At 42.1% G+C, this 12,957-nt stretch overlaps 1 protein-coding gene across 1 annotated transcript in view; it reads left to right on the forward strand.

Annotated features, from left to right (window-relative positions):
* The first annotated feature begins 3,031 nt into the window (after window positions 1-3,031).
* The window catches only part of vps37ba (VPS37B subunit of ESCRT-I a), a 33,480-nt gene continuing 23,554 nt past the window's right edge, over window positions 3,032-12,957 (forward strand). Inside the window, exon 1 of the mRNA XM_073065540.1 lies at window positions 3,032-3,254. Coding sequence (XP_072921641.1) covers window positions 3,156-3,254 — 99 coding nt within the window. The 5' untranslated portion in view covers window positions 3,032-3,155. The remainder of the gene's footprint in view (window positions 3,255-12,957) is intronic.

Here is a 12,957-nt window from a genome sequence, read left to right on the forward strand (position 1 = left end):
CATAGAATCCTTGTAGAGATAAGAAACTGTAAGAGTAAAAAGACCCTGATGGGAATTATATACAAGCCTCTGAATGGTAGACAGGATGTGGGCTACAAATTACAATGGGAGATAGAGACACTAGCAATATGCTGGAAGTTCAAGAGTGCCGGGGGGCAGAAGTGAGTGCAGTTGTTTTTTACTAGGGAGAAGGTGCTTGGGAATCTGAAAGGACTGAAGGTAGATGTCACCTGGACCAGTTGGACTACATCCCATGGTTCTGAAAGAGGGAGCTGAGGAGATTGAGGAGGCATTAGTAATGGTCTTTCAAGAGCCAATAGATTCTGTCATGGTTCCAGAGGACTGGAAAATTGCAAATGTTGCTCCACTCTTCAAGAAGGGAGAATGTTAGAAGAAAGGAATTTATAGGCCTAGCCTCACCTCGGTGGTTGGGAAGATGTTGGAATCCATTGTTAAAGATGGTTTCAGGGCACTTGGAGCCACACGATAAATTAGGCCCAAGTCAGCATGGTTTCCTTAAGGGAAAACCTTGCCTGACAAATGTGTTGGAACTCTTTGAGGAAATAACAAGCAGGATGGGCAACAGAGAATTGATGGCTGTTGTGCTTGGATTTTCAGAAGGCTTTTGACAAGATGCCACTCACGAGGCTGTTTAACAAGAGCCCATGGTGTTACAGGAAAGATTCTAGCATGGATAGAGGATTGGCTGATTAGCCAGGAGGCAAAAAGTGGGAATAAAGGGAGCCTTTTGTGATTGACTACAAGTGACCTGCAGTGTTCCGCAGAGGTCGGTGTTGATAGCATGTCAATGAATTGGATGACAGAATTGAAGGCTTGTAGCCAAGTTTGCAGATGATACGGAGATAGGTGGAGGGGCAGGTAGGGTTCAGGAAGCAGGAAGACTGCAGAAGAACTTAGACATATTAGAAGAATGGGCAAAGAAGTGGAAGATGGAATATGATGTTGGGAAGTGTATGGTCATGTACTATGGGTAGGAGGATTAACAGCAGAGACGTGTTTCTAAATGGGGTGAAAATTCAAAAATATGAGGTACAGAGGGACTTGGGAGTTCTTGTGTAGGATTCCCTAAAGGTTAATTTGCAGGTTGATTTGGTACTGAGGAAGGCAAATGCAGTTTTAGCATAAATTTCAAGGGGACTAGAATATAAAAGCAAGGATGTAATACTGAGGCTTTATAAGGCATTGGTGAGGCATCACATGGAGTATTGTGGGCAGTTTTGTTCCTCCTATTTAAGAAAGGATGTACTAAAATTGGAGACAGTTTAGAGGAGATTCACAAGAATGATTCTAGGAATGAAAGGTTTATTGTATGAGGAGCAATTAATAACTCCATACTCCTGAATTCCTGTACTCACTGGAATTTAAAAGAATTGGGTGGAGGGGGGAATCTCATTGAAACTTATCAAATGTTTAAAGGCCTAGATGGACTGGATGTGGAGAGAATGTTTCCTATGGTGGGGAAATTTTGGAGCAGAAGGCACAGCCTCAAAATGATGGTGAATATGTGGAATTTGTTGCCACAGGTGGCTTAGGAGGCCAGGTCTTTGGAAGCATTTAAGGTGGAGGATGATAGGTTCTTGATTAGTTAGGGCATCAACAGTTACAGGGAGAAGGCAGGAGAATGAGGTTGAGAGGGAAATGGACCAGCCATGATAAAATGATGGAACAAACTCGATGGGCCAAATGGCCTTAATTCTGCTCCAGTATCTTATATGGTATATATATGGCCTTACAAAAATCATTTGATACAATGTCATACTTGGAATATTGTGTTCAGTTCTCTACCGATGTGGAAACTCTCGAGAGGGTGCAGAGGAAATTCACCAGTATGCTGAGTCCACTAGAGAGCATGTCCCATGAGGAAAGATTGAGCGAGCTAAGGCTTTTCTCCGGAGTGAAGGGGGATGAGAGGCAGACATCCCACCTCTCCCGGAAGTTCCAGGAATCTCCCACATATTGATAGCAGCTCCCTGACACCCGCAAACTATATACAATATCCTGGAAATTGATTTTTTTGAGAGCAAGCGAGCGAGAGGGAGGGGGAGAGAGAGACAGACTAAGAGAGCAAGTGACAGACATAGTGAGAGTGTGAAAGAGAGAGTGACAGAGAGAACATCCTGATTGGTCTCTCTTTGTGCTAAGTAGACCTATCAGTTTTCCCTGTGGGCGGGCTTTACAGTCCACCTCTCACCCTTTCATTGTCCATCAGTTCAGTTTCGTGTCCTACAGCGCCATGGAAGAGTGTTCCAAACAGAGAAAATATAATACCTACTTCACCCCAGACTACACTAAAGTGCACCCCTGCCTAACAGGGGTCAAAAATAATGACAGCTTGCTCGCTGCACTGTTTGCAACAGCGACTTTTCTATTGCCCATGGTGGATTAAATGACAGTACAAGGAAAGTTTGCAAAAGAAATAGAAAAGCTATTAGCATCAGCATTTAGCTATTAGCATTGAGACTGCCAACAAAATACTCAACAAGGAATATATATTATACACACACACACACACATATATATATGTGTGTGTGTGTGTGTGTAAATAGTTTCAATATGTGATCAAATAAATTGTTGTGTTCTTTCATAATCAAATGTCCTGTATACATACACCCTTTGGAGGTCGATCTGGGGGGGGGGGGGGTGCTGCTGCTACCTCCCTGAAATGAGTTTTGGCAGGGTGGGATGTCTGGAGAGGCGACTTGATGATAGGCATAGTGTCTGGCTTCTGCCCCCTTGCTCTCCAATCCTGAGGAGAGGTCTCGGCCCCTCTGCTCGTTGCCCTCCACAGACGCTGCCCGACCTCCTGCAGGGTTCTCCGCGCCTTGTTCAACACCGCCAGGCAGCATCTGCGGAGGTGTGTGTGTGTGTGTGTGTGTGTGTGTGTGTGTGTGTGTGTGTGTGTGTGTGTGTGTGTGTGTGTGTGTGTGTGTGTGTGTGTGTGTGTGTGTGTGTGTGTGTGTGTGTGTGTGTGTGTGTGTGTGTGTGTGTGTGTGTGTGTGTGTGTGTGTGATTCACCGACGTGGGTGACGACGTAAACGAAGGCGGGGAGGCCGGGCCTCGGTACAAAGCTGTCATTTCCGTTGCGGGCTGACAGTGGCGAGTCTGGTCAGCGGTCGCCCGGGCTGGCCGTCGGAATGGCACTGCCGGATCTCAGCTCCTTGAGCCTCCAGCAACTCAACGAACTGCTGGAGGACGAGGAGAAGCTGAATAAGATGGCGGAGCAACTGGAGGAGGTGGGTGTGGGGTGTGTGTACGGGGGGTGGGAAAGCGAGCGCTAACAAAGGGAGAGGGAGAGGAAGGAGCCGGTGGTCGGGGTTAGGCCCTGCCCGGGGGGTGGGCAGCTTGCCGAGAGGTCCGGCGAGGGCAGTGTGAAGTGGCCGGGGGTCGGGTGGGGTGGGGAGATGCTGTCCTCATCGGTGAGGCGGCGGCGAGATCAAGCCAGCTGTTCAACGTCAAGTTTCCAGAGGGTAAAAATGCACTTCGCGAACAGTCAGCAGGTTAGTTGTGTTTACTGGGTGACTCGTAAACAGTTGCCGTGAGTAACCCCTGCTGAATTTGCGCGAAGTCCAAGAACCAGGAAACCAAAAGCAGTAAAACTGGGTGGGTGGAGTCGGTGTCGAGTTTTCACCTGGATTTGCATAGGTGCACCTCGTTTAACACTTGCATTCGGCTTATAATGTCGCTGCTCACTCGACTAACTACTGTATTGTTGTCTTATGGAAAATAGCGCACGGATTTCGGGTATTTGCAAGAAGTCCTGTCAATCAAAGTTTTGAAGTCGTTTGCACTTCCCAATAAAAACTGGTTTTGATCGAAAATCAATATTAATGTGATAGTGGTTAAATCTGTGGGGGGGGGGGGAATGGAATCTTAAATGGCTATTTATGTTCACTGTTGCCCTGATTTGCATTCTTTGTGTCAAGATAGTTGTGTGTTTATGAAGGCTTACAAATAGTTTGCCTTGTCTTTCAATCTGCAATGCTCTCACCCACCCCAACCTTGGTTTAAAGGTGAAGCAACACTACAGGTGGTTGTGGCAGTTCTCCGTTTCTGTTGTACATACCAGCAATTTCTTAGAAGTTGTTCCATTGTCTTGGTTTTTGACAGAGTACATAACAGCAGCTAAGTATCGAGTTTAATTCTGTTTTTGCATCGTGGATGGAGTGATGTTCTGTCCTGGTCCTGGAAGCTGGTGGAGGAGGGTGTAATTTGAACTGGAGCTTCAGGTCAATTAATGAATAAAGGAAAAGAATGAGAGAATTTAGTATTGAGGCAAGGTGTTTTATTGAAACCATTCAGTATTTCAAACATCAGATGATATATAGCAGATTTCACTTAGAGTACTACTGTTTCCCTGTTGAATGGCCAGTGACACTTTTGTGTAAGTGTGGTGGTGGTGGGTGGGTGGGGGGGGGGGGTGAAGCAGGAGTTGTGTACATTTGAAGGCAAAGCTGAGAAATAGAATGGACTCTTAAATTCTCTTCTCAATGGGAGGTGGGGAAAATGGTTTCTACAGTACTGTTAGATTTGTATTTGAAACACAGGTTTCGAAATCTGTGGTTATTCTGTTCAAAAACTGACTTTTACAAAAGTTAATTTTGACTTGCTATGGAACCTGAGTAATTGCATGAGCTGTAGAGTTGAAACCATGATAATAAATGGTCAGAGTACAATGATAACAGTATGTAGAAATAGTATTAACTTTATCTTCAACCTCTCACTACAGTTGGAGGTTCCTATCTGCTTCTGAAGGGGATGAATCATACAGGAGAACAGGATTATTTGAAATATTATAGGAATATTTCTGTTCACTGGATTATAGGAGTGATGTGGAAGCTTTAGAGAGGGTGCAGAGGAGATGTACCAGGATGCTGCTTGGATTAGAGAGCATATCTTGTGAGGAATGATGAGTGAGCATAGACTTTTCCTTTGAAGCAAAGGAGGATGAGAATTGTCTAAGATAAGAGTGGACAGCCAGGGCAACAATGGCTAATATGAGGGGGGCATCATTTTAAGGTGATTGGTGGAAGGTACAGGGGGGGATGTCAGAGTTTTTTTTTTGCACAGTGGTAGATCCACCAGATGGCTGCCTGAGAGTGGGGGTGGGGTTGATGAAGGCATATACATTAGGGACTCTGATAAGCCCATGGATGAAATAAGAGGAGTGCTCTGTGCAAGGGAAGAGTTAGATAGACCTTAGAGGAGGTTAAAAGGCCAGCATATCATTGTGGGCTGAAGAGCCTGTACTGTCCTATGTTCTAATATGGCTTCTAGAATTATTAGTTCTTCCATGAACCATCAAGACTAACCTTGTCAAAACCTTTATCTGTGGTAATGAAATATTGAGTAACTGCTGTTCCCTCTTGTTAACTAGTAATTTTCCTTTAAAATAACGTTTTTCCTCAGATGCTACTTGATATGTTATTTAAATCATTTTCTGTTTCTAATCATAGCATAAACAAATTTGTACATCATTTGTGTTTATAGTACCTTTAACTCAATAAAATGCCTCAAAATACTCCCCAGAATAATAGTAAACCAAATGACAATCACATGGGGCATGTTGCCAAAAGCTCAGTCAAATTAGGTTTTGAGAAGCATCATATGATAGGTGAAAGAGTGAATTGTTGTGGGTAAATATAACCAGTATTTACTTTCCACTTTTTTTGTTTTGAACAGTAAGGGTACTCAGTCCTTCTGCCTATTAGATTAGTTGGCTTATTAGATAAGTCAATCTACTTGTTGCTTAATATGTCACCTTGTTTATGTGACACTATTGTGAATATAACTTCAACATTTTTCTTAAGACTGTTAATTTTACTACATATAAACAAAGCAGGAAGAAAAGATCAGATGCCCCAATAAGTCTTTTCCAAATAGTGTTTGAGTTTAGAATGACCCTATAAAAGTGTATTTAAAATGTGAACAATTTAGGCTAGAGATTTCCTTGGCAAGAACCATGTTTTAGACTTCATTTTGAATACTTAATTTTCACTGCTTTTACTTTAGAGTTGTAGCACCTGCCCATTATGCCATTGACATTTAGGGCAGCAGTGAAGGTCCTCAATCTCTGTCTGTACAGGAAGATTCTTCATTGCTGTTTCTATAACAATTGTTTTTTGACCAGTTAGGGTTGTTGGCCCCTGAGCTGAACCCCAGAACCTGGAGGATTGGTGGACACTCTTTGTCTGGCCTTTACCCTTTGACCTGTTTGGTGTGGTTGACCCTACCAAGAGCCAAAACACATGGCCCTGACTCCAGCCACCATTCTTCAGCTCTCAGGGTTATTGAGGCATGCAAGCCTCCAAACCCTACAACAAGATTGTGGTCCTCAGAAGATATTAGATGATTTAAATGATTCCTCAATCATTTCGGCTACTTGAAAATTGTATCCATTAGTTTTATTTTATGAATTGGTTTAGCTTGTGTTTATTTTTAAAAAAACTTTTGGTTTTCTTAAAGTACATTTATGCTAGTTATGTGCCAGCACACATTTGTCGTTGGTATGACGAAATTTCACTTTGGGTATGGGCCACACTTTATTTCCAGTTTTTTTTTCTTCAACCATCCTGTGCCCAACCCCGAAAATCAGAACAACCAAACCTCTCAGCGGCTGATCTTATGCAGCTTATTGTTTTTAAAACTGAAACTTTTACAGGCAGAAAAACACTCATAATTTTTATATGTTCACAGATGTATGCCCACAGAATTGAGCTCAGCTCTTTAGTTTGTTGGGGAGAAAAAACACATGCGTGAAGTTCTGTGAAAAGCACTGTTTTGTCAAAAGTTTAGGAATTGGTAAAAATTCAATGACATGTCAGCAAAGAGAACCAGCCTTTCAGAAAAATTTGAGAGAAACTTTAAAATCATGAGGGGTTTTGACAGGTTGGATACAAGCTGGAAGTTTTTCTTTCTGGGAAAAGTTCCAAACCAGAAATGATAAAAGATGGTCACTAATCTAAGTAGAACATTCAGAAGGAACTTGTGTGTTCAGTTGGCAAGATTGTGGAATGTGAATGAAGCAATTAACAATTCAGCGATTCATTTAGAGCACGATGAAGGAATAAGCTTCGCTGATGGATGAAACATTTGAGAGCAAGCTTGTGAACAAACACCAGCACAGATCAATTCAGGTTGGGCAAATTACCATTTTCTCTGGCACCTCTATGTAAATTGTGGTCTGACTGTTTCAAGCTGATCTTCATAAAATTAGTATGTTAGGAAATTGGCTTTTGACCTGCAGAGGAATTTGGAATGGGAGGGGAGAGATCCAGATGTCAATGATCTGGATAACAGAATTGTTGGCTTTGAGGCCAAGTTTGTGCACGATATACTGTAAAGATAGCTGGAGGGCCAGGCAGTTTTGAAGAATCAGGAAGTCCACAGAAAGATTTGAACAGATTAGGAAAATGGACAAAATGGCAGATAGAGTACAGTGTAGAGAAGTGTATGGTCATGCACTTTGGTAGAAGGAATAAAGGCATAAACTGTTTTCTAAACAGGGAGCAAATTCAGAAATTGGAGCTGCAAAGGGACTTGAGAATCCTGCTGCAGGGTTTCCTAAAGGTTAACTTGCAGATTGAGTTGATGTATTTCATTTCTAGAGCATAGGAATATGAAAGTTGTATAGCCTCAGCATAATATCCTATATAAGACATTGGTCAGACTGTTTTGGTCTGCATCTGTTTAAAAAAAAAATGATGTATGTTCATTGGAGAGGGTCCAGAGGCGGTTTAAGAGATAATCCTTGGAATGAAGGGGTTAACATATGAGAAATGTTTGACTATGAGCCTGTACTTCCTTTGGTTTAGAAGAATGATGGGGTGATCCCATTGAAACCTACCAAATGGATGTGTAGAGGATGTTTCCTAAAGCAGTGGGGTCTTGGAGCAGAGGGCACCTCCTCAGAATAGAAAAATGTCTCTTTAAAACTGAGATAGGAAGGAAATTCTTTAGCTGGAGAGTGGTGAGTCTGTGTAATTCATTGCCACAGATCGCTATGGTGGCCGAATCAATGGGTATATGTAAAGGTCTCTCACATGCCAAGATGCTGTTTATTGACCAGCTTGGCATTTAATATGATCATCCCTCAGAAGCTGATGGGGTAACTGTCCTCGTTGGATCTTACCAGCTCTCACTGTAAATGGATCTTGGATCTCTTGTTAGAAAGGCCACAGTGAGTCGGTGCTGGCAGAAATTATCTAGCTCCATCTCACTGAGCACCGGTGCCCCTCCCCCCACCACCACCCAGGGCTCCATGTTCAGCCCACTGCTGTTCACACTGCTGATACATGACTGCATTCCTTTACTGAACTTTGATCCGGTTCAAACCAAGTCTTCAAATTCACTGATGGCACAACAGATAGGTGTCATCTAATGACGAGATGGTGTACAGAAAGGTGATGGAGTGGCTAGCAGAATGTGCAGGCGCAACAACTTGAGTCTCAATATAGGTAGGACCAAAGGGATGACTTTAGGAATTTAGGAAGGTGCAGGCTGACTGCTCCTCACAGCATATAAATAGCTCCTCTGTGGCGAGAGTTAGGAGGATCGAATTTCTGGGAGTGCACATAAAGGACGATCTCACCTGGTCCCTCAACTCTACTTCTTTGGTCAAGAAAGTTCAAAAAAGCACAGCAGCATCTCCACTTCCTGAGGAGAATGTGGCAAGCAAGGCTCCCCCCCACCCCCCAACCCTAGTCTAACAGTTTTTTACAGGAGCACCATTAGGAGTGTCCTGACCAGCTGCGTCCCTCTCTGGTAAGGGATTGCAAGGCATCTGACACCATGTTCCTAAATGAATGTGAGGGCTGCTGAGAGGATCTACAGGATCCTTCTTCTGTCCATCAGAGATATTTATGAAGAGCGCTGCATATGCAGGGCCCTTAGCAACATTAATGATACCTCCTGTCTATCCAACAATCTCTTTGACCCTGTCTTTGACAGGAGATGCCTTAGCATTAAGACAAGAACTGCTAGGATGGGGAAAAAGCTTCTTCCCCAGGCTGTAAGACTTCTGATCTCCCTGCCACCACCCAGGTTTCATCATGTACTGTAGTGTTATACTGTTTACTTTTTAACCTGCATTGTAAATGCACTTTATCATCCGTTAATTTATCTGTGGTAATATTGCTCTATGTTCTGTGTATGAAACATGCGTATTGTGTTGTGCACCTTAGTCTGGAAAGTTGGTTTCGTTTGGCTGTATATGCTTGAATTACAACAAACTGAGCTTGAACTGGCTTTTGCAAGTTTCCTGTTTAGCCTTTGCCATTTTGTAGCCTTTCTGTACAAAAATACTGAGCAATATTGGATGTCATGTTAAATGTAGAAAACTTTCAATCTGTGTCATTTAGTTTGCTCCTGCTTCCCATTTCATAGTCACATGGGCCATCACTCTTTGTAGTCGTAACAGTTGAGGCTTCTCTTCTTCCATCTTCTCAAACACTGTGTGTGTGTGTGGGGTCATAATTCCATTAGTTTCCATGTCTTGGTTCTCGTGCTGAGATTCTAAATTGGAGAAAGACTAATTTTGATGATATCAGGAGAGATCTGGCAGGATAAGATAGATTGTTTCCTGGAAAATAGATGCTTGGAAGTGGGAGGCCTTTGAAAGGGAAACATTGAGCATTCAGAGTTTTTACTGTTCCTGTTAGGATAAAAGCAGGGCTAATAGGTTTAGGGAACCTTGGATTTCAAGGGTTATCGAGGCCCTGGTTAAGAAGGAGGTGGACATCAACTATAGGTAGATAGGATTAAATGAGGTGACTGTGGAGTACAGGAAATGCAAGAGAACACTTGGGAGAAAAAAAATCAGAAATGCTAACAGAGGGCATGAGTTTGTTCTGGCAGACAAGGTGAAAGAATCCTAAGGGTGTTTGATATATTAAGGGAAAAGGATAACAAGGGACAGGATTGGTATTCTTGAAGATCAGTGTGGTCATTTATGCATGGAGCCAAAAGAGATGGTGGAGATTTTAAATGATTTCTTTTGTATCAGTATTTCCTCAGTAATCAAGACACAGAATCTATAAACTGAGACAAAAGAGTAGTGAGATTGTAGACCAAATCCCGATGACAGAAAAGGAGGTGTTTGCTGTCTTGAGGCAAATTAGGGTGGATAAAGCCCCAGGGCCGGGCAAGGTGTCCCCTCTGACCTTGCAGGAGGCTAGTGCAAAATTGCAGAGGCATTTAAAATGTCCTGGGCCATGGGTGAGTGCTGGAGGACTGCAAATATTGTTTTGTTATTCAGGAAAGCTCATAAGAATAAACCAGAAAATTGCAGGCCAATTCATAGGTAAGTTATTAGAAGGTATTCTGAGGGAGAAGATTTATACTTATTTGGATATACAGGGCCTGATTATGGACAGTCCGTATGGCTTTGTGTGTGGTAAGTTATGTCTAATCAGAGTTTAAAGAGGTCACGAGGAAAGTTGATGAAGGAAAGGAAGTGGACATGACCTGGTGAAGGGGCTCAGTCCGAAACATCAACTGTTTGCTCTTTTCCATGGATGCTGCCTGGTGTGCTGAGTTTCTCCAACATTTTGTGTGTTTTGCTTTGGATTTCCAGCATCTGCAAACTTTCTCCTGTTAATAAGAAACAGGGGTCAATTTTGCTGAGTGAATTGGGTTTAAAGGCATACAGTTTGCTTTGACATTTAACTGCTCCAAATCAATTAGCAGAAATTAGTTCTGCTGATATTGTCAAAGTAATGCAAGAATATTTAGAACCAAAGCCATTGTTGATTGTAGAAAGCTTTAGGTTTCATAAGCGGAATCAAAAGGAAGGGGAGTCTAATTCGGCTTACGTGGTTCAATTGGAAGAAGTTGTAAGCATTGTCAATGTGGTAATGGTCTTAAGGATGCACTGAGAGATTGTTTAGTTTGTGGAATCTTACATGGAAGCATTCAAAAATGGCTCCTAACTGAGGCACAACTTACATTTAAAAGAGCAGTTGAAATCGTTGTTTCAATGGAAATCACAGACAAAGACATAGTTGAGTTGCAGTCGGGATTGAAAGTAAGCATGAACAAAATTGCAAACTGGCCTGGCCAAACAAATTGTGTTACTGTTGTGGCACACATACACCAGACCAATGCAGGTTTAAGGGTGAAACATGCAGAAAATGTAACAAAGTAGGATACATACTAAGAGCATGTCAGACAGATAAAAAGAAATGGACTGCACAGAGAAGAGAAAAAGACAAAAAAGTTGAGTTGCATTGTCAAAAAGAGCACTAATCTGCATGCATTTGATGAAAAATCTGATAATGATGAGAATAATGCAGGACTGTGTGCAGAGTGAATGGCAAATTAATTAAAATGGAATTGGACACTAGTTCAGATGTTTCAGTTATTCCACAAAATGAGTTTGAACAACATTACAAAGATAATAAACTGAAGCCTGCTGATATCCAACTAAGAACTTGTACTGGAGGGAAAAAAACTCCTTTGGGAATGATGTTCCTGACAATAAAATACAACAATGAACAAGCCACGTTGAACTTGTATGTGGTAAAAACAGGAGGACCAGCATTGTTGGCGGTGGGGGGGGGGGGGGGGGGCAGGTGGGTGATTGGCTGAGACAACTACAACTTGATTGGAGATACATCCCCAATTTGCATGCCAATCCCCTACGAAAAATTCAACCAAAAGCGATTAAGAAAGGTACTAGATTATGCCACAACTATCTCCATGCTGAATGCCATGAACTATTGCCCACTGGCGGACCAATAGGTATTGGTGCCGACCTCTGGTTGAAAAGCAAATTGGACCAAGAAAGGACCATGCTGCTCAGAGAAATCGTGAAAGTGATGAAAACAGTGGTCCGATTGCAACAGTCTTTGTTGGCAGCATACCTGAGAAAGCTTCTGATATGTTAATCAGACAGTTACTTATAAAATATGACTTGGTTTTAAGCTAGAAGGAAGATCAAGGAGTTTAAGGAAAGTTGCAAGCATTCAGCATTTTTGTGTACAAAGACCAGAATCAACTCAGTGTGCATTAAGGTTATTATATTAACATAAAGTGGGAGACAGTTGTAGAAGTGGACTCAAAGAACAAAGCCCAGCTGAATGAATGGAAGGCCAAAAAGAAAGAAGTCAATGGAGATACAAAAAGAGGATTTATCAGATGACGTGGATGAAGAAATGAAGAGGAGAGATCATATCATAAAGGGAGCAATAGAAGGATTAGTAAGAGAATACTCCAGTGATCTAAGCGCACCTTTCCACGATTGAGATACACAAACTAGAAGAAAAAGGAAGGGGAGAAAAAAGGTGTCCAGAGCTGTCAGAACTACCTGCAGTCCCAAAGTTATCTTCTGCAACCACCACAGAGGAGGCCTCAGAACCTGAGATTGTTTTCACAGCCACAAGTCACACCTGCCAAGCGGAGTGACCTCCCTTGTCAGGAAGGACATTATCCCACAAAGACAGTAATTCCTGCAGGGTGAGGAAATCTTTCAGCCTAAATGGGACAATTTTAAAGTTTACTATGCTGTAGATATCTGTACTATGTACTAGTCGTATACTGCATATATAGTTGAGATACATTCTCTACTGAGTTGAAGTTTGTAGCTAAGCAGGGAGGAATGTTATGTATTTAATATTTAAGTTATATTTAAATAATAGTGTGTATGTGTATATAATGATTAAGCATTCTTCGTTTAAATAATTCATTATGGGTTCTATGTAAAATACATGAATTGTATGTGTCATCATGCTGCCACATGATACGGGCACGCCTCGCTTAAAGTAGGCTTGAAGTTCGACCCACGTTCCTGGACTCTGGTGTCTTCCTTTGAATTAGTTTAATGTTTTGACGTTACGAAACAACATCTGTATTGACACTAGAAGTTGAATGGCATCTGTTCAGGCTGTTAATGATGTTTATTTGTAAATCTCTCTTGCTTAAATTCCATCTAATTTTTCTATT

Source organism: Hemitrygon akajei, chromosome 14, assembly GCF_048418815.1.
Source record: "Hemitrygon akajei chromosome 14, sHemAka1.3, whole genome shotgun sequence".
NCBI lineage: Eukaryota > Metazoa > Chordata > Chondrichthyes > Myliobatiformes > Dasyatidae > Hemitrygon > Hemitrygon akajei.